At 39.2% G+C, this 25104-nt stretch overlaps 1 protein-coding gene and 1 long non-coding RNA gene across 2 annotated transcripts; one reads left to right on the forward strand and one right to left on the reverse strand.

The window, feature by feature from the left end:
• Positions 1 to 22243, forward strand: LOC148850585 (ATP-dependent RNA helicase DEAH11, chloroplastic-like). The gene is made up of 3 exons (XM_088947867.1): positions 1 to 1088; positions 8389 to 11539; positions 20861 to 22243. The coding sequence occupies exons 1-3, from the start codon at positions 219 to 221 to the stop codon at positions 22084 to 22086; spliced, it is 5247 nt and encodes a 1748-aa protein (XP_088803993.1). The 5' UTR covers positions 1 to 218; the 3' UTR covers positions 22087 to 22243.
• LOC148850586 (uncharacterized) lies at positions 21554 to 25104 on the reverse strand. Its single transcript, XR_016099977.1, has 2 exons — positions 24732 to 25104; positions 21554 to 23326 (listed from the first exon to the last, which is right to left on the reverse strand). It is a non-coding gene; the product is annotated as an uncharacterized LOC148850586 (long non-coding RNA).

Genomic DNA, 25104 nt, shown 5'->3' on the forward strand with positions numbered 1-25104 from the left:
AGTTTCTAGTTTCTACAATCTGGAGATTTGGAGCGCGCGAGATATTTAAAGCGGGAGTAACAGAAGAGTCAAAAAGGACCGACTTTATTTTTCGGGTGTTTCATCTCCCACTAGCCCGGGACTGACTGTGTTTCTTCTACTACTACAGAACCAGCCATTTGTAGGGTTTCGTTTCATTGGTTCTCCTTTCGTTAGCTTTTTTAGAGACGGAAGAAAGGATGAGGAGAGGCGTTTCTCCCATTACATTTCGGCACGAACCGACCACAAGTTCCCGGAGAGGAGTCGTTCCGGCGAATTGTCCCTCGGTAAGGCCTCCTTACCAGGGAAGGGAAAGGTACTTCCCCCCGAAATTCCGGCAGGATAGGATTATTTCAATGGTTTATTCTTTTCAATATGAACGTTCGAACTTTGTCGTCGAGCTTCGCTCTGGTCGTCGCGCTATTACTAAATCTGACGTGGAGGTTCTGCTCGCTGGTTGTGCTTCGACTCCCGAACGCTGCGAGGTTTTTCCGACGGTTCTTGTTGCTGCCAGGTTGTATTTCCAGCAATGGAGCGACGCCTTAGAAGCGCTGACCTTCTTCTGGGAACGGCGCCTCGACGGTGCTCATCTTCTAGATCCTGTCGTCATACCCAATGTTTTTGTCAACGAGCAGAGGGACCGGATCAAAGCCCTTTTTGCAACGCGTGTCCAGAGTCTTATGAACGGGGAGGCCGTCAGGCGTTGGCAGAAGAAGCTCGAAGTTACGTTGGATGGGATTGCTAAAATCTCGAATAAACTCCGGAAGCCTCAAAAGCCCGGTACTTTCAAGATGCTTGATGCTGAAAGAAAAGGTCTTTATGCAGAGAGGAAGCTGATCTCCAAGAGAATAAGAGAATTTAAATCTGCTATACGGTGTATTCTCGATCACCTTGAGGGGAAACAGTCCCAGGAATGTTGTGATTATGGAGTTGAGGTGTTCAAGTTCAGTGGCAGTTTTGACTGGAGTCGAATTCATCAATTGATAAAGCGAGAGCTCCGGCGGCTTGAGGATGGCTTGCCAATTTATGCTTCGCGTCAGGAAATTCTTCGTGAAATACTTTCCCAGCAGGTTATCCCGATCCCCCACATCTTTTTGTTTAGTAACTTCCTCGTGGGATATGGAAGAAAAATAATTGCTAGGATATGCATGTGAAACTGGATGCCCATAAGAAGTACCTTTCATGGTCTGCTCCTTCTTTCTAACACAGAAGACTGTCATACTTTTTGAATTTTCTGGAAATCTTGTCTTCTCTATATGATAGCAAAACCCCTAACTCTCACTAGGTTCTCCCACTTGTTATCAGAGTCTATTCTTATGATATCCTTGAATTGTTCACAAGAGCCCAACCCATGACCGATGAAAATATTGTTCTCGTATATTCTTGGCAATGACCTAGTGGATTTTCAATTAATCGTCTGTTGCTCTGCTTCCAGATGCCCTGAAAGGTAATTAGAAGGGTAATCCACTCATTCTCAGAAGACTACCTTTTCATGGTCTGCTCTTTCTTTCTAACCTAGGAGATTGTCAGACTTTTTGAAATTTCTGGAAATCATGTCTCCTCTAAATGATAGCAAAAGCCACTAATTCTCACTAGGTCCTCCCATTTGTCATCTATTAAGAGTCCGACCCATAACGAATGAACTATTATTCTTGTAAATTATTGGCAATGACCTAGAGGACTTTCAATTAACCATCTGCTGCTCTGCTTTCAGATGCCCCAAAAGGTAACTAGAAGGGTAATCCTGTATAAGATAGCTCCTTTTGGTGGAGTTAAATTGAAAGCAATGGTTGCAGGAGTTCAATTGTATGCCTCGGTATTCTGCAATGCACATGGAAGATAAAGAGAGAAGAATCAATTCTCTTTGATATCTTGCAACTTGTAATATTCAAATAAGTGGTGTGTTGTAACCGGCTTCCTCACATAATATGCATTTTCTTGCTATATTGAAATGCCTGTCCTTAAAATCGATCTTAAGTATCTTGCCCTTGGCTGCCTGCTAACCAAAAACTTCTAGGAAAAACTAGATTGCTCCAAATATTACTCACATTATGCCGATTATCTCTCTAATTTCCTTGGTATAGGAAGAATTAACTGAAATTCCCCTTTAAGTTCTTCGATCTTTATAGTCAGTCTGAATTAGTTTTAGTGTTGTAAAAGGTGTGGGAGGTGTTACACCTGGAGACGTGCCTCTAGGCGAGGCTCTCCCAAAATGCCCTAAGGTTTAATATATATTTATAAATATATAATATTTGTAATATATTATATATTTATAGTATTTATTTAATATATTATAAATATAAAAACCGAAAAACCGAACTTGTCAACTGGTTAACTGATTGATTTGGTTTGGTTTCAGGTCAGTAATTTAAAAAAACTGAGGGATCGGTTCAGTTAAGAAAATGTGCCCACAGTTTGGTTAATGGAACCGTGAGCACCCCTAATATTTATGTATGTATGTCTGTGGATACTGATACTTTAGTCTTTGTGGGTCCTAGTAGCTCTTTTATAAAGTGGCTGTGCATAGCAATATGAATATTACTTTCTCTGACTTGTTTTCTCTTTTAATTTCTTCTTCTTCTTACTTTCTTTTTTCCTCCTATACTTGTTACAGATCAAAACACTTTCCATATGCTTACACCATATGAGGAAGTAATGTGTCATGGATGCCATTCATAATGAGATGCAAATGGATCAGATTGGATTCGAATCAAGGTATTTCTGAATCTGATCCGAAGATCCGATCCGATCTCATAAACACTGATCTGAATCCGAATCCGAATCCGATCAGGATGCCAGATATCCAAATGTGATCCAATCTGATTTCATTTTAAAAAATTAATAAATCATTAAAAGGAAAAGAAAATATAACAGTTTAAATAAAGAAAAATAAAAAACAAGTATTTTTTCAACTATTTTCATCATATATATACAAGTTTTTAATAAAAATAATATAAAAAATTTACAAAAATGCAGTGAATAACATATTTATAAATAAATAAATAACACACATATATATATTATATAAATAAATAAGTAACACATATTTATCAAAAAAAAAGTAACACACACACATATCAGATCGGATAGGGGTGATCCAAATCCAACAAAATAGGATAGGACTTGGATTAGATCATGATCCGACCCATTTGCACCCCTATCTGCACTACCACTCTGTGTAACTTGTTGTTCCTTGTTGAATTTCCCTAAGCACTTCCATAGGATTGTCTTATTTGTTGGTCTCATGTCTTTCCTATCTATATTGGATTGGGTTCTTGCAACAGGAGTCTTTTAGGTCTTCTTCATGGGCCACTATAGAGGTTCAGTAAAAAGATTTGTGGACCTTTTTTGAGGATCAGAATTGTTTCCCTATTAATGTTGTTTGGGTGCTATCTCATCATCTTTCATAGGTTTTATTTTATTTTTCTTTTACTAAAATTGTTATTTTCTTTTACTATAAAAAATCTTCTGCCTATGTAGAAAGGGGGATTTCAACCCTTTAGTTGATTATTGACTTTTCTACTTTTACTATTTCTAATTATACCTTCTATGCTCCTTGATACATGGCACATAGCATTTGACAAGCCATGTACATAGCATTGGACAATGAGTGTATCTCTCTGCTAGTATTGCAAATACTCAATTTGTCCATTCCGTTGGGTCTACACATCCGGTGAAAATTTACAAGGTAGAAATTTTCTTATCATCTTTTCCCTTCAAAGCTTTGCCATTTTGTCATTGATGCTGGTGGTTGCATTAGAAACATGTAGTAGATAGATAGACTAGGAAAACACTTTCAATTAAGGTAATCCTGACTCTTGAAGATGGGTTACCTTGTTTTGCACGATTTCAATTGTTGTTTGCACTTTGTAAAACAGGATCCTACATCCTAATTAATAGGAAATCGTATAACAAGAAAATGGGAAATGGATTAACTTGTAAGTTTTATAAAAACCATGTACATGAATGATATTCCCTATTTATAATGCAATGAATCTCCAATTTATTAAGGGGCTTTTGTTTGGATTGGATAACCTTGATTTTTTTTCTCCAGGGGGTTCTTTTATCACTTCATTATTATTATTTTTGTATATGTGTATGTGTTTGTGTTGGACAGTATATTCTTCTTTGCTTTATTTAATGCAACTTATTTTTATCAATAATGTACCAAATTTAGAGATACGGAAGGAAGGATTTTGGCCCTTTTCTCTGGTCCTTTAGGGGTGGGTGATTCACCAAGAGCAGAAGTAATGGCACTCCTTCAAGGGCTCAGATTGGCTAAACAGTTGGGTTTTCAACAGTTAGAAGTGGAGGGGGATTCAAAATTGGTTGTAGGCTGGATGAAAACAAATAATTTGGGCACTTGGCCCCCTAGGGGGATTCAAGAATGCATTCTTGAATGGTGACCTTGAAGAGGAAGTGTACATGATTCAACCTCCTGGTTTTCTAATCCAAGGCAATGAACAGAAAGTGTGCAAGTTGAAGAAGTCCTTATACGGGCTGAAACAATCACCAAGAGCTTGGTTCAACAGATTCTATGTGGCAGTTCAGCAGAAAGGGTACATGCAATGCCAATCAGATCACACACTGTTTGTGAAAAAAGGAGAAGGTAAAATTGCTGCTCTAATTGTATATGTGGATGACATAATTGTTACTGGTGATTGGGAGGATGGAATTCAGAAATTGAAACTTTTTCTTGCCACTCAGTTTGAAGTGAAGGATCTAGGACCTGCCAAATACTTCATTGGAATTGAAGTTGCTCGATCAAAGAAGGGTATCTTCATTTCTCAAAGGAAATATGTCTTAGATTTACTTCGGGACACTGGAAAGATGGGGGTGAAGCCAGTTGACTCTCCCATTGGCCCCAACCATAAATTAGGAGACAACTGTGGTGAATCGCTCAAGGATGTGAAACGGTTTCAGAGGCTTGTAGGGAGATTGTTATACCTTTCTATGACTCGTCCAGACATTGCATATGCTGTTGGTGTCCTCAGTCAGTTCATGCATGCTCCTAGGTCTTCTCATCTTGAAGCAGCAGAGAGAATCCTTCGATATTTAAAGAAGTATCCGGGTACTGGTTTGTTGTTTCAAAAGCACAGACATTTGAAAGTTGAAGTTTATATAGATGCAGATTGGGCTGGATCCCAAAGTGACAGAAAGTCTACCAGTGGCTACTGTACCTTTATAGGAGGGAACCTTGTTACATGGAGGAGTAAAAAGCAAAATGTGGTAGCTAGATCCAGTGCTGAAGCTGAATGTTGTGCTATGGCCCACGGGGTTGCTGAAGGCATGTGGATAAAGAATTTGTTGGGGGAGTTGGGTTTCCCAGTGACCAAACCTATAACTCTATTTTGTGATAACAAAGCAGCTATAAGCATTGCTGCCAATCCGGTGCTACATGATAGAACAAAGCACATCGAAGTTGACAAGCATTTTATCAGAGTGAAAGTTATCACAGGCGAAGTGTGTACCCCCTATGTCACTTCTGAGAACCAGCTTGCAGACATCTTTACAAAGGGTTTAAACCTTTCCAGACATCATGATCTTTGTGACAAGTTGGGCATGATTGATATCTATGCTCCAACTTGAGGGGGAGTGTTGTTAGTTGTTTATGTATTTCAGGTTTAGTACCATAAGGGTACTGCTGTAATTTCTCCTCTGTTTATATTGTTCGATTGTACTAGTATAAATAATAAAATCATTCTTTCGCCCCTTATGTTCTGGAGGGCTTTCAGTCACTCGACTCACCTCTGTTCTCTCTTCTCCTCTCCTCTCTTCACTTGCTCTTGCTCAACAGTGCCTTTGTAGGAGGTAACCTTGTTTCTTGGAGGAGTAAGAAACAAAATGTTGTTTCTCGTTCCAATGCTAACTCTATCGTTGTTTTACACGACCAGACATCAACTATGTAGTCAGTGTTGTTAGTCAATATATGCACTCTCCTAGAACTACCCACCTACTTGCTATTGAGAGGATATTGGCATATTTAAAGAGGTGTCCAGGCAGAGGTGTACTATTTAAGGATAATAATCACATGAAGATAGAAGTTTACACAGATGCAGGTTGGGCCGGTTGTGTTGATGATAGAAGGTCTACCTTTGGATATTGTGCCTTTGTAGGAGGTAACCTTGTTTCTTGGAGGAGTAAGAAACAAAATGTTGTTTCTCGTTCCAATGCTGAATCTGAATATCGGTCTATGGCAAATGGTGTGGCTGAAATACTATGGTTGAAATCACTGTTTGATGAATTGGGTATTACCTATGAGAAACCTCTAATGTTGTAATGTGATAATCAGGCTACCATTAATATAGCTCAAAACCCGGTACAACATGATAGAGTGAAGCACATTGAAGTGGATTGACATTTTATTAGGGAAAGGGTTGCATCTCAAGAAGTCTGTCTTCCATATATCAGCTCCAACATGCAGCTTGCCGATCTTCTCACCAAGGCAGTTTCAAAGAAGAAGTTAGAAGCAGATCTATGCAAGTTGGGAATGACAAACATCTATTCCCAACTTGAGGGGGAGTGTAGAAACCACTGATGTGGTCTCCAACTATTAGTTATTCAAGTCAGTCCACAATTAGTTGTTAGTTTTTTATTAGGATTTTATTTTTGCCATGTAAACAGTCTTATCCTTATTTCATAATTAATATAAATAGAAAGAGGGGGGCAGCAGATTAAGCATCCTCTTCTTTTCTGAAACCCTTCCTTCGAATTCTTCTTCTCTTCTTCTCTCTTTCTCCTCTCATTCTCTCCTCTCATATTCTTAATTTCCTGTTGATTATACACCACAGCTTGGGCTGTTAGTAGTCTCATACGACTACATATATCAATGTTTTGAAAGTGAGAGGCAAAACAAAGCACAAGGGCTTCCAAATGTGAAATGCCTGAACTGCAAGGCACAAGGCAAGGTGTGTGTCTGGATGAAGCAAGGCACAACTTTTCAAAAGAACAAAAAAAAAAGTAAAATTTGACATGTAAAACTATGTAAATCTGGAATTTATATTAAATAACAAACATGTAAACCTCCATAATTGCATGATTTGATAATCCATAACCATATGAATACAGGGATGTCTAGTTACAGGTTATAGATGTGGATTGTGCCAGTTCTTAAGCATTCAACAATTCAAGCTTGTGAAACTCTCAACGTGTTTGTGTATTTCCTAGTTGCATTACTTTAGGTAGCAAGTGTGGTGTTAGATGTCTTGTTTTCTTAATTCTAGGAGGTTGGGACCTTTATGGAGGTAGAAGGTTTAGAGGCTGTGCCTCTGACATGAATATTTAGCTATATATATGTATATATATATACACACACACACACACACAAACACACACACTTGGGTGGCCTTGCATCGCAGCCCAGGTGTGTGCCTTTTGAATGTTGCCTTACTTGGGTTGAAGTGAAGCACATGCCTTAAAATGCATCTTTCTTTCATCTGTGTATTGTTGTCTTTTAAAACACTGTAGTGCATGTTAATGGGACCAACATTGGGACTGTATCCAGTCTAGCCCTCCCAAGACCCCAGATAACTGGGATCAACATTTGTAAATGGATTTTTTGGGTATATGTTAATGGCCAGAAAGAAATTCAAGTATCAAAATTAGTAGAAAATAGAGTAAGTTATGTTTTCTATGATTTTGTTTTGATTCTATTTCAATTGCTTGAAAGTTTCTTTTGAGTTGAATTATGGGTTGTACATTTCTTGCATTTACTCTTATGTGTTAAAATAGATAGTTTCTTGTGATTCACCAACCATTATCTAATTTCCACCCCTAGTCAACACGTGTGGGTAACACAACTACTGATTTGAGTAACTGGGGCCGCCACCATATGGTTTAATTGTTATAGAAAATTAATTTTGAACAAGGAATATTGTTATATGGAAAGGTTGTCTTTTTTTTAATGAATAGATTTCTTATTGGTTTTTATTGATTGGACGGTTAGGTTGTTGAGAACATTCACCTTGGAGACCCTCAGAACTGAGAGTGTAATGGTATGGTAATTTGGTTGTATCCTATTATTCCTCATTGCATATGGCTAGAGATATTAGTACTGTGGATGTGCAAAATACTGCTAATGTATGCATTTATGAATATTTAGTTTAAGGTGTTGTCTTAACATCTTTATGTGGATGTAATCAGTTACATTTTTATTTTTATTAAAACTTTTTGTTTTGCTACCAAAAAAGTAATGTGCTCAAATCTCAAGGCTGTACTCTTAATTTCTGAATTTTCATGTAGCAAATTCATGTGATTTTGTATTGCAATGTCTAACTGAGATTGCAGCTTCTTTGCTGCTTATGCCAATTTCTATTTTTCCATATATATTTTAATGTTTTCTCCACTTCGTTTTAACTCCCATTACCACAGGTAATTGTTTTGATTGGAGAGACTGGTTCTGGGAAGAGTACACAACTTGTTCAATTTCTTGCTGATTCAGGAATAGCTGCCGACCGGTCTATTATATGCACTCAACCACGCAAGATTGCTGCCATTTCTTTGGCGCACAGGATTCGGGAAGAAAGTAATGGGTGTTATGAAGATAATTCAGTTATTTGTTATCCAACGTACTCCTCCATGCAGGGGTTTAGTTCTAAGGTAATATTTATGACGGATCACTGTCTACTACAACACTACATGAATGATAAGAATTTGGATAAAATTTCATGCATCATTTTAGATGAGGCTCATGAAAGAAGTTTGAATACTGATCTCCTATTGGCCTTGGTTAGAAAGCTACTGGAACAGAGGTTTGATCTAAGACTTATTATAATGTCTGCCACAGCTGATGCAAGCAAGCTTTCGGATTACTTCTTTGGTTGCAGAACCTTTCATGTGGTGGGAAGAAAATTTCCTGTTGATATCCAGTATGCTCCAGTTGCATGTACAGCGGCTTCTGCTGTTTTGAAGTCTAACTCTGGTAGTCATGCTTCATATGTTTCTGATGTAGTGAAGATGGCAATGGAAATCCATGCAAGAGAAGAAGAAGGAGCAATACTGGCCTTTTTGACTTCCCAAATGGAAGTAGAATGGGCATGTGAAAATTTTCAAGTTCCCAATGCAGTTGCATTGGCCTTACATGGAAAACTTTCTTACGAGGAGCAAGGTCATATTTTCCAGAATTATGCTGGGAAAAGAAAAGTTATTTTTGCAACAAATCTGGCAGAGACATCATTGACAATTCCTGGGGTTAAGTATGTAATTGATTCCGGCATGGTTAAAGAGAGCAGATTTGAACCTTCCACTGGTATGAATGTGCTTAGAGTTTGCAGGGTTAGCCAGAGTTCTGCTGATCAACGAGCTGGCCGGGCTGGTAGAACAGAACCGGGCAAGTGCTACAGATTGTACTCTGAAAGTGACTTTGAGTCATTTTCTTCCCATCAGGAACCAGAGATTCATAGAGTTCACCTTGGGGTTGCAGTTCTGAGGATTCTTGCCTTGGGCATTAAGAATGTACAAGAATTTGATTTTGTTGATGCACCTAGTCCCAAGGCTATTGACATGGCCATTCAGAATCTTATTCAGGTAGGTGCTATTACATTAAAAAACGATGTTTTTGAATTTACGGACTGTGGTTGGAAATTGGTTAAGTTGGGTATTGAGCCTCGTCTTGGTAAAATTATCCTCGATTGCTGTTACTATGGTTTAAGTAAAGAGGGTGTCATTCTTGCTGCAGTAATGGCTAATTCCAGTAGCATATTCTGCAGAGTTGGTGGTGATGAAGATAAATTAAAATCAGACAGCCTTAAGGTGCAATTCTGTCATCGTGGTGGAGACCTCTTCACACTGCTCTCTGTTTACAAGGAGTGGGAAGAAGTCCCTCATGAAAATAGAAATAAATGGTGCTGGAGCAACAGTATAAATGCAACATCCATGCGCAGATGTAAAGAGACAGTTCAGGAATTAGAAAACTGCCTTAAAAGTGAATTACGCATTATTGTTTCAAGTTACTGGTTGTGGAATCCCCATGTGCCCACTGAACATGAAAAAAAACTGAAGATGGCTATTTTCTCAGCTCTTGCTGATAATGTGGCAATGTACTCTGGATATGATCGGCTTGGTTATGAAGTGGTTTTAACTGGACAATATGTCCCGCTCCATCCTTCATGTTCATTACTTGTATATGGTCAAAAGCCTAGTTGGGTGGTTTTCTCTGAAATCCTATCAATATCGAACCAATATTTGGTGTGTGTAACTGCCATTGATGATGAGTGTTTGTCTCTGTTTTGTCCTCTGTTTGATGTTTCACAGATGAAGAGCTGGAAGCTGCAGATGAGGTTGATGACTGGGTTTGGCAATATTTTGTTGAGAAGGTTCTGTGGGAAATCAAACACTAATTTGCATCGTCTTGTCTCTCGCATTCGAACTTACTGCAAGGATGAGAGAATTAGCATTGAAGTTGATGTTGATAAAAGAGAGATTCAACTATTTGCCTCTTTAGGTGATATGGACATGACCTATGGCCTTGTCAATGATGCCTTGGAGTTGGAAAAGAAATGGTTAAGAGATGAATGCATGGAGAAATGTTTGTACCATGGAGGATCTGGTGTTTCTCCCTCTTTTGCACTACTTGGATCTGGTGCTATGATTAGGCATCTGGAACTTGAAAAAAGATATTTAACTGTGGATGTATATCATTCAGATTCAAGTTCTATTAATGATAAGGAACTTCTTAGGTTTTTTGAGGAACACGTATCTGGAATTTCTGGTTATCTTAAGTATCCAGCTTTTGGACAAGATGGTGAGGACACACAAAAATGGGGCAGAATAGGATTTCTAACTCCTGAAGCAGCTGAAAAGGCTGTTGCAGAGCTTAATGATGTTGAATACTGTGGCTCATTGTTGAAGGTATCTCCTTCGAGGACAAGCTTTGCTACTGATCACAGAATGTTTTCATTTCCAGCTGTAAGAGCGAAAATTTCTTGGCCCCGAAGATATAGCAAGGGTTTTGCAATTGTCAGATGTGCAAGGCAGGATGCTAATTTTATTGTTAATGAATGCTCTAATCTGCTTATAGGAGGACGGTTTGTCCATTGTGAAAATAGCAGGAAATACATGGATAGTGTTGTCATACATGGACTTCATAAAGAAGTTTCTGAATCAGAAATTTTAGATGTTCTAAGAAATGCAACACATAGGAGAATTCTGGATGTTTTCTTGGTGAGAGGAGATGCTGTGAACAACCTATCATCTGCTGCTTGTGAAGAGGCACTTATCAAAGAAATTGCTTCATTCATGCCTAGCAATATCCCCCTTAGCAATTGTTGCCGGGTTCAGGTGTTTCCTCCTGAACCAAAGGATTATTTGATGAAGGCTGTCATAACTTTTGATGGAAGATTACATTTGGAGGCAGCAAAGGCCTTGCAGCACATCCAAGGGAAAGCACTCAATGGTTGTTTTTCATGGCAGAAGATACAGTGCCAGCAGATGTTTCACAGCTGTGTCTCCTGCCCTGCTGCTGTTTATTTTGTCATCAAGACAGAGCTGGACTCTTTACTCAAGAGATTTGAGCAACGAAATGGTAATTCCTATAGATTTGTTTCAAGAAGAATAATTTTCTTTCCTTTAATTTTTCCTTGCTATCCTCCCTGTCTCCTTCCTGGTTTGCATATCCTTAGAAAATATTCTTTTGGTGGTTCCATTTCCTCTGCTTGTTCTTTGTGGTTCTCCTAGGGGTGCGTGATGTCCTTTCACCTTTTTAATTAACTGCTTTATTAAAGTATGCAGTTTCCAGAATGGAGAGTAATATGATTTAAATGACTTATATACTTACAATGGTGACAATTTTTTTTTTTAAATGAATTGATATAAACTGCTGATAGAGTACTTATTAGAATTGATGTACATGAAAGGATGTACAGACTTTGCAAATATCCTTCTTAATGCACTGATGCTTCTTTTTGGTGTGGTTGACAACTTATAGCACCACAGGCTTCTTTAACTCATTTTTGTAGCCCCATGTGACATCCTCCAGATTATTTAACCAGCCCACGGATTCACGGATTCCGACATCCTCTGGATTCATGGATTCCCTTTGCTCATTACAAAAATCACATTCAAGGTCTGGCAGATTGGCTCCTTGGTTAATCACCTTCCCACACCACCACCCACAAAAAATTTAACTTTTGAGGGTGCTGTTGTTCTCCAAATGGCTTTGTAGGGAAAGGATCTGTGTTGCTATCCCAACAAGCCAACATAAAAGGACCTGACTGAGAAGGTACTTGCATTGGACCATTTTCACTGTCTGATATCTTGTCCACCCACATTGACTTGCTGATTGTACAACAAGGACATCAAGTCAGCTGCCATCTGCAACTCAATCATAAAATTTCCTTCCAAAAGCAGGATTTCAAAGTAAGAGAGGTTCCTTCTACCTGAAAGCATTTTGCTACTGTAGCTTCTTTGTTGCAAGCCAAAACAAACAGCTCTGGGAAATTTTCTTTCAAAGTTGATTCATCACACCAGGGGTCCAGCAAAATTTTATTCTAGTTCCATTACAAATATTAAAAAAAAAAAAAATCTAGACCCATTACCAAGAAGGTATCTTATGCCTCTCAAGATGTTAGGGAAGGATTTATATATTCCCTTCTATACTCCACAGCCATAAGACAGCTGAGAGTCCAATGCATGCCAACCATTATCGCATAATCCATACTTCTCAGCAATCAGCTCCCTCCACGAGTCATTGGGACTTATGCAAAACCTTCACAACCACATTCCCAAAAGAGCAGTATTGAAACTTTTAACTTTTCTTATCCCATGTTCACCACAGGAAGTAGGTTTGCAAATATGCTCCCACTTCACCAAATGAAAATTCTCTTCATTTTTCCAACCTTTCCATAGGAAATCCCTCATAGCCTTCTCTAATTTTTCTGCCACCTTCACTGGAATTGGAAAACAGATCCCTCATAGCTTCTTTGTATAGTGGCAATTCCCTTGTAGGTTTTTATTGCAGTTGGAACTTGGAACTGGTTGACCCTATCCTTTGCATCAATATACACCTTCTCATACACCCTCCAGCTAGGGGTGCTCATAAAAAGCCAAAAAACCGAAAAACCGAACCGAAAAGGACCGGTTTGGTTTTCAGTTAACCTAAAAAGAACCAACAGTTAACCGAACCGGCCGGTATGTATTTATATGTATATTATATATTTTTAATATATGTCAAATATCATCTATATTATATATAATACATTATAAATATTTTATTTATATTTATAGTATTTGTAATTAATATGCATATTTATAATATTGTATTATATATACTTATTTATAATTTATGTTATAAATATAAAAAACCAAAAAACTGAAGAGCCAAACCGGTCAACCGGTTGTATTGGTACAGAGAATTGCAAAAACCAATAGGGCCACATTTGGTTTCAAAAAATTGCCCATGGTTCACTTAATCGAGCCGTGAGAACCCCTTCCCGTATCTCTAGCTTTTACTTAGAATAAATATACCCATTACCTTCTTAAAAAATAACTGCGTCTTCCATTGGCTAGGATAGCAACCAAGAAACAGATATGTTATCTTAGTACTTAGAGATGTCAATGGACTTTGGAAGTCCGAAATTTGATCCAACATCCAATCTGATTTATCTCAGATTTAAATGATTTGTTTACATAATTGGATAAGATTTGGATTTTTATAATTTGCATCTGATTAACAATCGGATTGGATGTGGATTTAACTCCATCTGATCCAATTATGTTATAATGTGTATTGGTTTTAATATATAAAATTTGTATAATTATATATAAAATATAAAAATATAAAAATATAAAATCATAAAAATATAATTATTGTTATAATTCAGGTCTGCCTTAGAGTTCGGCCTGACTGAGTTCAGTTATGTAGAAGAAGAAAGAGTGATAAAGAAAGAGAGAAAGAGAGGAGAGAATTCTTGTTCGAACTGAAAGAGTCAACTTGACTTCTCCCAGTCGGCCAGTAAGTATTTATATTATTATTGAAACATAACTGAAAAGACCTATGTGCCCTTACTTAAGTTAAGAGCACTTGTTTCAACACAACATTACAGATCAGCAACATCAATCAAGGTATAAAGACAGAAATACCCCTACGCTAACACTCCCCCTCAAGCTGGTGAGTATATATCATATACTCCCAGCTTGTTACATATGTAGTCCACTCTTCCCCGACTCAAGCCTTTTGTAAATAAGTCAGCCCACTGATTTCCTGTATTAACATGTGTAGTGTCTAGCTCTCCATTCAGCACCTTCTCCCTCACAAAGTGATAGTCAACCTCAATGTGCTTGGTTCTTTCATGAAATATTGGATTAGAGGAGATATGAACTGCAGTCTGATTATCACAATAGAGCTTCATTGGAGTGTTAATGTTGTACCCTACTTCCTATAGAAGGTTCCTTAGCCACACTAATTCACAAGCGGTATGCGCCATAGCCCTATATTCTGCTTTTGCACTGCTTCTTGCCACAACCGTCTGCTTCTTACTTTTCCATGTCACCAGGTTACCTCCCAGAAACGTGCAATAGCCTGTAGTAGACCGCCTATCAGACATAGAACCGGCCCAATCAGCATCAGAATACCCTTCTATTTCAAGTTTTCCCCCACTCTTGTATATCAGACCGCGACCCGGGGCCCCTTTTAGATACTTCACAATTCTTAGAACTGCATTCCAATGAGGAATCAGAGGTTTTTGCATGAACTGGCTTACCACACTAACTGCAAATGAGATGTCTGGTCTGGTAATGGTTAGGTAGTTCAGTTTGCCCACAAGTCGTCGGTATTTGCCAGGGTCTTCAAACACTTCACCCATATCACTGCTTAGCTTGGTATTTGTGTCAATGGGTGTTTCAGCTGGTTTGACACCCAACAAGCCTGCTTCTTCCAGCAAATCAAGCACATACTTCCTCTGGCACAGGTTAATCCCATACTTGGGTCTCGCTACCTTTATCCCCAAAAAGTATTTCAGTTTACCCAGATCCTTTGTTTGAAAGTGATCCTGTAGATAAGTCTTCAGCCTATCAATACCAATGTTATCATTCCCAGTAATAACAATATCATTTACATACACCACCAACAGTATTTTTCCTCCCGGAGAGTCATGACTAAATATAGAATGATCAACTTTGCACTGTTTCATACCAAACTTATTTACTACCTCACTGAATCTACCAAACCATGCTCGAGGAGATTGTTTAAGCCCATATATAGCCTTCCTTAGTCTGCACACCTTACCATCCTCCCCCTGAGCAACAAACCCTGGAGGTTGCTCCATGTAGACCTCCTTGAGTAAGTCACCATGCAAAAAGGCATTCTTGATATCAAGCTGATATAGTGGCCACTCATACATGGCTGCAAGAGAGATCACAACACGAACTGACCCTATCTTAGCAACTGGTGAGGTCTCTGTGTAGTCAATGCCATAGGCTTGGGAGTACCCTTTTGCAACTAATCACGCTTTCAGGCGTTCAACACTACCATCAGGCAGATACTTAACCGTATAAACCCACTTACAACCAACATCTTGCTTCCCAGGAGGAAGAGCAGCGAGGTCCCAAGTATAATTATGATGAAGGGCTGAGAGTTCTTCTTCCATGGCACAACACCACCCTGGAGAGGCAAGAGCTTCCTGGACATCTTTAGGAACAATAACTGATGATAACAAGGTAACAAACTAGCGATGGGAAGCGGAAAGGTGAGTAAGAGAAGCATAATTAGAAATGGGATGAAGGGTGCAAGTACGTTTACCTTTCCGCAAAGCAATGGGTAGATCAACCTCAGATGCTAAGTGGGGGTCTGGTGCCGGATCTGTCGACGAAGATGTAGTCGGAGGAGTAGTAGCTGGTGCACGTGGGCGATGTGTATACACATGATGGATAGGTGGGCGTTCAACAGATGGTGGCACCGGAGGCAAGGATTTAGTCACAACTGGAACAAAGGGAAGAGGATCGACAACGGGAAGTGGAAGAGGAGGAGGTGATGAGGAGGAAGAAGCATCACCAGACCCCAAAAAGAATGGAGTAGACTCAAAGAAACTGACATCAACACACACAAAGGATCGTCGAGAACCAGGATGGTAACACCTATACCCTTTCTGGGTCCGAGAATAGCCAAGGAAGATGCACTTGAGAGAACGGGCATCAAACTTGTCGTTCCCAGGACCCAGATTATGGACAAAACAGACACACCCAAAAACTCTCGGCGTAAGAGGGAACGGAGACAAAGAGGGAAACAAGACCTGAAACGGAGACTGACCATCGAGGATGAACGTGGGCATCCGATTAATCAGAAAACAAGAGGTAAGCACTGCATCACTCCAAAAAGGTTTGGGAACATGCATGTGATGCATTAGGGATCTTGTTGTTTCAAGGAGATGGCGATTCTTTCTCTCAGCCACCCCGTTTTGTTGTGGGGTGTAGGTACATGAGGTCTGATGTATAATGCCGTGTTGGTCCAAGTATTCCTGAAATGATGAGGATAAATATTCGCGGCCATTATCAAAACGAAAAACTTTGATGTGGGTACCAAATTGGTTACGAATTTCAGCATAAAATTTTTGAAAAATGGTAAACAATTCACTTCTTTCTTTCATTAAATAGAGCCACATCATCCTTGAAAAATCATCCACAAAAATGACAAAATATCTGTATCCATTATATGACATTACTTTATAAGGACCCCAAACATCTGAATGAACTAAAGAAAAAGGACTCGACACACGGTTATCAACTCTAGAACTAAAGGGAACACGATGGTGTTTCCCAAACTGACACGACTCACAATCCAAAACAGAAAGCTGACTCAAGAACGGAACCAAGGACTTCAAGACTTTGAGCGACGAATGACCAAATCGGCAGTGCCATTGGAGAGGAGAAAGAGATGACTGGAGAGTTGTTGAAGTTCTACCACCACCACCGTCAAGATAATACAGTCCACCTGCTTCATGCCCTCCACCAATCTTCATCCTCGTCTTGAGATCCTGAAAGACACACATAGAAGGATAAAAGGTAATGGAGCAGTTAAGTGATTTGGTCAGCTTACTAACAGACATAAGGTTAAAAGGAAATTTTGGAACATATAGAACTAATGAGAGGGATACAGGATCTAGGTCAACATTACCAACACCACAAATTGAGGATGTGGAACCATTAGCAAGGGTGACAGATTGTGATGTTGAGCAATGAGATAAGGAGGAAAACACACCTGGAGTTCCAGTCGTGATCGGAGGCTCCAGAGTCAATGATCCAGGGATTGGGTGTAGATGCCAGACAAGCCATACCTGAGTGAGCAAAAGTCGCCGTGTTCTGCTGTGATTGGATAAACCTCTCATATTCATCACGGGGAACACTCACCATCTCCTTCATGGGACCATCTATGGATGTAGGAGGCAATTGGTCAGATGAATGATTCTCCTGTCTAAAGCTGGAACTTGAGTCACTGGTCGCGGCATGATTGGCCCAGGTTGATGGAGGACCATGTAAATCATAACAATAGTTGATGGTATGTCCATCCATACCACAATGAGTGCACTTTCTCGGGCCTAAGCTACGTCCTCTACCACGGGCTCCCCCTGAATCTCTGCTCCCAGTACGACCACCACCACGATTATAAGTAGACCCACCATTGCCACTTCGGCCATATGCAGAACCACTACCACCACCACGGCCAGACTGAGCTCCCCGAGCTCCACCTCTACCACCACGGCCTCTTGATGCAGCAAAGGCAGATCTATCTGAGATATTAGAGTTCTCAGTAGATCCGATAGAAATCCTCTGAAGTCGAGCAAATACCTCTTTTAGAGACGGAAGAGCTGATCCCCCTAATATCTGAGCCCGTACTGGTTCATATTCAGACTTTAGTCCCACAAAAAATCTAGTCACATCAAGCTGCTCTCTCTGTTGTTGCTGGATCTTGACATCAGAAGTGAGAGGATGATAGACATTCAACTCATTATGTATGTTCCTCATGTTGGCATAGTACTCCTCAATACTCTGATTGCCTTGTTGCAGATTAAAGTACTTTTGATAAAGCTGATAAACTTTGGTTGTATTGTCCTGCCCCGAATACAATTTCTTTGCATGGTCCCACACATCTTTGGCAGTATCAAGGAACATGAAGTTCACACTAATCCTGGGTTCCATACTGTTCCACAACCATGTGATGATCTGAGTGTCCTCTTGCTCCCAATCTTCATACTCTTGAGAGTCAGAGGAGGGTTTCTCCTCTTTGATATGTTTTACCTTCTTCTTTGCCTTTAGAAAGACTTCAACGGATTTAGCCCAAGGCACATAATTCTCTCCATTTAACTTAATGGAGGTCATCTGAACATTCAGGTAGTCTGTAGGCACCATCACACTAGGTTTATAATCATTATTGTCTCCCATTATGTTATCACCAATTTTGCACACTTGCTGAATTCTATTGTCACTGAAATCTGCACACTGCACACCACTAGGTTACACCTGTCACACTGATTGCAGCACTAATTGTTGCTGGAATGTGTGCTCTTTACACCACAAACCCTAAATCACACCTGTCACACTGATTTCAGTACTTGTTGTTGCTGAAAAATGTGTTCACACCACAAACCCTACTCCTACAACTACCTGAAATCTCACCACTATATGATCATATCACTTCCTTCAAAATGCACAAAGAAACCAGCATAAACCCTAGCACTTACTGGCCGAAACCCTAGCAAATGGTCTGAAACACACCTCCTATTTAATCCATAACAGATATCATGCACTGAAATCTCTTACCTTATCGCTGAAGTAACACCCATGCGAACAGGAGAGTAGTCCACACACAGCAGCCGCTTCACACACAACAGCCACACACAGTTCGGCCCTCTATTCTTCCTCTACTAGGAGAGGGCGGTCTCAGAAATCACAACAACCGACCACATACGACCTGAATGGAGGCATAGAGACCCCCAAGGGAAGAGGGCGATCACTCCTTTTCAGCCCTTTCCCTTATCTCCAATCGAACGCAGAAAAAAAGAGGAAAACCCTAGATAGGGTGCGCAGAGAATAAACCCTAGGCAAGCAGAAATCTAGGCAGATTTAACCTAGCTCTGATACCATGTTATAATTCAAGTCTGCCTTAGAGTTCGGCCTGACTGAGTTCAGTTATGTAGAAGAAGAAAGAGTGATAAAGAAAGAGGGAAAGAGAGAAAGAGAGAACAGAGAATTCTTGTTCGAACTGAAAGAGTCAACATGACTTCTCCCAGTCGGCCAGTAAGTATTTATATTATTATTAAAACATAATTGAAAATACTGATGTGCCCTTACTTAAGTTAAGAGCACTTGTTTCAACACAACATTACAGATCAGCAACATCAATCAAGGTATAAAGACAGAAATACCGCTATGCTAACAATTATATATATTATACTACATATAAATTTATTTATATATGTAAAATAAATTCAATATTTCATATTCATGTTTGTTTATTATATATATGAGTTAATAAAAAGCAATTAACTTTTTTAATTTTTTCTTTATTTTAAAAACATGAAGTGAAATAGGATTAATTCCAAATCTAACTGAGTCCAGACAGATTCGAATCTGATCCAAGATTTTCAAATCCAATCGGATTTTGGGTCAGATTGGGATGTTGTCTGATCAATTTACAGCCGTATTAGTACTTGTTGGTTCAAGTTATGGCTGGCATTTCACGAGAATGTAGCATGTATCAGAGTGGGATTTTATGGTACAGTTGGGTTTCCCGCTGAGCACTCACACATAGATAATTGCTTCTTCAATCATTGGGGCTGCATTTTTTGGTATTAGAGATGCCTTTTCGTTTGAAAATGGTTGAACCTGTTGGTTGGACCAGTTGACCTGTCACCTAGCCATACTTCTTGGTCCTTTTCACCCCCAAATCTTTAACCTGAAAAAAGAAATGATTTGTTCAACTACCCAGTAACCCATCCGCTTGAACTGCTGAACTGCCTGACTCAGTCAGAGGGTTAGGTTTAGGCATTATCTTTTTTTTTTTTTTCGTTTTTGTATTTTAGCAATTTTCATCATTAATAACAATAACTCTTTTACCAAATTTATTTTATTTAATACGATATATATATATATATATATATATATATATATATACAGAGAGAGAGAGATGCTCTTTTTTTTTCTGAAAATTTATATTTTTTCTGTATTTTATATATTGTTTTATACTTTTATCATGTAATTCATGATGTTACAGGATTTGCCCATTTGACCTGGATGGTTGAACTGCCGACTCACCACCCAGAGATGGAAAAGTGATTCCATTTTTGGGTTGGTCTTAAAAACATTGGTTCAGAGTAGCAAAATGGGGGAAAAGAAAGAATAGCAAATCCAGGTGAACATGGTTCATGACCCTGGTAACAACTTAATACTGCCGTTTTGTTTCTTGCCTTGATGCTGGCCAGAAGTTGTTACTGCTCATGCAGCACTCAAATATAGGAAAAGTTCTAATGTTAACGAATTATGATTATATTGGCTGCTTTACAAAAATTCTGCCATTTCAGCTTCCTTTTTTTTCACAGGATATTTTACTTCTTTTCTGATATTGCGTTGCTGGATCAAATTGATTTATCTGTCTGGTGCCAAACGGCACCCTGAAAAAAATTGTTTAATCAGAGGAGAATAAATCAGTCCTGAAGATTCGTAATAGCAATTTGAATCTATTTGGTGGTCCATTCTTTTTATGAGTCCTCATTTTCTTGTTTGCATCTTGGTCTGGATTGTCTAAACAATAAGCTCATTCTTGTCCTAGTTTGACCATAGCCTGAAAACTCTAATCATAAAATGCAGTCTCGGATAATTTTGTTCTGATGTGGCTATTACTTGATCTTATGGACAGGTGTTACTTGCAACCTGGAAAGAAATGAAAATGGATCCTATAGAGTAAAAATATCTGCCAATGCTACAAAGACAGTGGCTGAGTTGAGGAAGCCTCTGGAGCAGCTAATGAAAGGGAAGACTATAAATGACGCCAGCCTCACTCAAAGTGTACTGCAGCTACTTTTCTCCAGAGATGGCATCATGCTTATCAAGTCGCTGCAGCAAGAGACAGGGACGCATATTCTGTACGATAGGCAGAACATGAATGTCAGGATATTTGGTCCAGAGGACAAAATTGCTGTTGCTGAGCGGAGGTTGGTGAAATCCCTTTTGACTCTCCATGAAAACAAGCAACTTGAAATCCACCTCCGAAGTGGGGATCTGCCACATGATCTGATGAAAGAGGTGGTTGGGAAGTTTGGATCAGATCTGCATGGGCTCAAGGAGAAAGTGCCAGGAGTTGAGCTGACACTGAACACTCGTCGTCATGTCATCTATGTCCGAGGAAAGAAAGAATTGAAGAAGAAGGTAGAAGAGATAATTTATGAGACTGCTTCAACTCTTAGATGTAGTGGGCTGGGTATACGGCCTAGTGGAGAAGACACCTGTTTCATTTGCTTGTGTGAGGTCGAAGACTGTTTCCAGTTGGAAGCCTGTGCACATGGGTTCTGCAGGTTGTGCTTGGTGGATCAGTGTGAGTCGGCCATCAAAAGCCATGATGGGTTCCCACTGTGCTGTGCGTATGAAGGGTGTCAAACCCCCATCTTGCTTGCAGACTTGAGGTGTCTTCTGTCTAGTGACAAGCTGGAGGAGCTATTCAGAGCTTCGTTGGGGGCATTTGTGGCGTCAAGTGGTGGAACTTACAGGTTTTGTCCATCTCCTGATTGTCCTGCAGTTTATAAAGTTGCTGACCCTGGAACTGCTGGTGGGCCATTTTCCTGTGGGGCATGCTATGTAGAAACATGCACCAGATGCCACTTGGAATACCACCCCTATGTTTCGTGCGAGAGATACAAGATGTTCAAGGAGGATCCAGACTCATCTCTGAAGGAGTGGTGCAAAGGTAAGGAACACGTTAAGCACTGCCCTGTATGTGGGTACACCATAGAGAAAGTGGATGGGTGCAACCACATTGAGTGCAAGTGTGGGCGGCATATCTGCTGGGTTTGTTTGGAGAGCTTCCACAGCAGTGATGACTGTTATGGACACTTGAGGTCTGTACACCTGGCTATCTATGAAGCCTAATCTATTATATGCCCCCTGTAAATATGTTGTATCGTATATGCCTGTGTATAATCATATCCACCATTACCGGTTTGTAGTTACAGATATCAGTAGATACTGACATACCTGATCTTGTCTTCCGACCGACAAATCACATTGCATTTCAAGTTGGCATCGACACCTTGAGTTAGTTACTTCTATCGTGAGCTGCGCACAATGTATCTGAACATCGGGTGAAAGGGAGGGGGGTTCGTTTGATTACCCCAGTTGGTGGTTCCTACTCCCACCTTTTGGGTCATCAAGAAAATGGCTTCCTTCACCGTTGAACCATCTAAAAGTATGAATACTTTTGCAGAAGTACTGACTAGCACGGAATCGCCATAAGATCTCTGACTAGGGCAAATGGAATGCTCTCCGTATTGTCAATGGCGTTAACAAGACTTTATCTTCATCCTCGTGCTTGGTTGGCAACAAGAATCGTTATATCTAACCATCAGGATTCAGGAAAGGAGTAATTTATTACCTAATGTAAATAGTACACCACCAGCAAAGCCCGAGCGTAGTGCAAGTAGCAAAAGGCGTGCACCATGTCAGCTTACCCGCATCATCTTTCCTCTTTCTTCTCTTGCTCTCTGCCTGGTATGTAGCAGCTATGGCGTGCTTGTTTCTGTTCTAAGACCGCAATGGAGACATCTATCTTAAGGCTCAGTTTGGAAGGAATATAAATACAAATATGTACAGTACAAATACATAAATGTGAAGTTTTGCACTCTACATATTTGTATTTATACTCCTTCCGAACTGAGCCTAAGCAATTTCATCTAGTTAAAGTAAGGAAATAACCGTGATGACTCCTGGAGAAGTGAGTTGGTCAAACTCTCTCTTTTCTGGTCATAATGTCTACTCTGCTTCCCGGAGTTTGTAACAGTTGCATGGCACTCAACAAACTAAGTTTCTCATTTTGGATACAACCTGCGATTATTGGAAAATCATACTGTCTTCTCAACTAATCTCGCTACAGAATAGAACAAATCATAATCCCGAATTTCATTGTACCCGTCAAATTGTGCATCTTCGAAGCCTTTTAGTTGATTTTATTTTTTATCCTAGAAACCTCTGAAATGTCACGAAATATACCGGAGAGTGGAGATGACAGATGAGAGTTCTATCGACTTCTTCCTCCAGCGTCATGTAGGAGTTGTGGTTCCCATTGTGATCATGGTGCTCTTGAGTGTTTATACGGCCCATGGAGCATTCCTGCCTGTGTTATATAGATAAGAAATACACACTTTAATAGTTGAATTATTTGGACAGATCACGGAAATGTTCAAATAACACTGGAAGGGTTTTGAAAGATCAGTAGGGATGTCAAGGGAATTGGAAAGTCCAAAATCACCTGATCTGATTATTTGGACATCCAATCTGATTATCTCGGATTTGGATTTAATTTCACCTGATCTGATTATTCTATAATATTTATTGACGTTAATATATAAAGTTAATATAATTACATCTAGATATATGAATATATAATTTCATATATTATCTATATCTATATTAGGTATAAAAGAGTGATTTCTTTCTGGAATTTTCACTAGACGTTTTCGACCCCCTTTGTCTAAGCATACAGTGGGCATATATGTCCATTACTCCCATTTCAAAAACTGCTCACTTATAACTATATAAGGAACGTGTATTGTCTTGAGTAGGGGGTGCAACCAAAGAAGTTGATATTGAGAGTCCGGTTTACAGGAGAAGAAAGTTCTATTAGAGAGGTTGTTGAGAGTTGCAGAGGAGGACAATGAGAACTTTTTGTTGAAGCTCAAAAACCGGATTGATATAGGTATTAGGGACTTTTCTTTTTTTTATTTTTTCTTCAATTCCTCTCCCTTTTTTTGCTGATCTGATTTTTTTTTCCCTTGAATATACTTATTACTTTCTCTGCATCTGGGTTGTGTTCAGAGTTGAACTTGATATTCTCAAAATCGAAATCCAGTTTGAGCATTTAAAGTTGAAACAGAAACTTATGTAGGAAGCAAAACTTTGCCAACAATCTTCAATTTCTCTGTTAACATGCTTGAGGTGAATTAACTACATTTAATATTAAGATCACCATGTATTCATGTATAGTTTTCTTTGGCCAGCAATCTTTCATACTGCCACGTGTAATGTACATTTACTAGTATATAAAAGTGTATATAATAAATTAAGCATTTCATATTTATATTAATTTATTATGTATATATAATTTTAAAAAGTAATTCTTTTTTCTTGTTTTTTGAAAATGAAGTGTCATTTAATTTAAATCAGATTCGGAATTTTCAAATCTGATCAAATTTTGGATTGGATTCAAATGCCCTTGTTTATTAATTGGATCTGTTCGGATTTTGTTGAATCCGATCCATTTACAGCCCTTTCGATCAACCCCCAGTGAATTTTGATAGATCTCTTTTATAAATATAAGATGTAATACCTGAATATTGGAGTTAATGATAGAGAGCGTGTGTAGTTATAAGAATTATTAATATATAAAAATTAATGAGAATGAGAATGTATTAAAATAATAGGATTGCATCTCACTTCTCAAAAAAAAAAAAAGGACTGCATCGCTTGATAAACCCACAATATTATTCCGTATCAACAAATGTAAACTGATAAAGACTTACCATTGGGAGTTCGGATTTACTGACCACAACACACGGCTACGCTCATCCAGCCGCATATTGAAAGTATCGGTGATTACAACACAACTGATATTCCATATGTGCAGCCGTGTAAATGTGACCAGCAATGTATTATAGTCAGGAGATCTGAACTCATACCGTTGGGCATTGGCTAATAGCTATCATTGAACCTATGGCTGTGGGCTTCTTCTATTACTGTGGAATTCTTTTCTCCTCTCCTCGAACCTCAACAGCTAGCCATCCAACGGTAGGTCACATCCATGTATTTTCTTTATTGGTAACCAATTCTGCAAACTTTAGCAGAGGAATCAACAAAATTTGGAAGAAGAGGAGAGGGGGTTGTCTCAGTTCAATT

This window comes from Nelumbo lutea, chromosome 5 (assembly GCF_056320005.1).
Source record: "Nelumbo lutea isolate HS-2025 chromosome 5, American lotus-T2T, whole genome shotgun sequence".
Classification (NCBI taxonomy): domain Eukaryota; kingdom Viridiplantae; phylum Streptophyta; class Magnoliopsida; order Proteales; family Nelumbonaceae; genus Nelumbo; species Nelumbo lutea.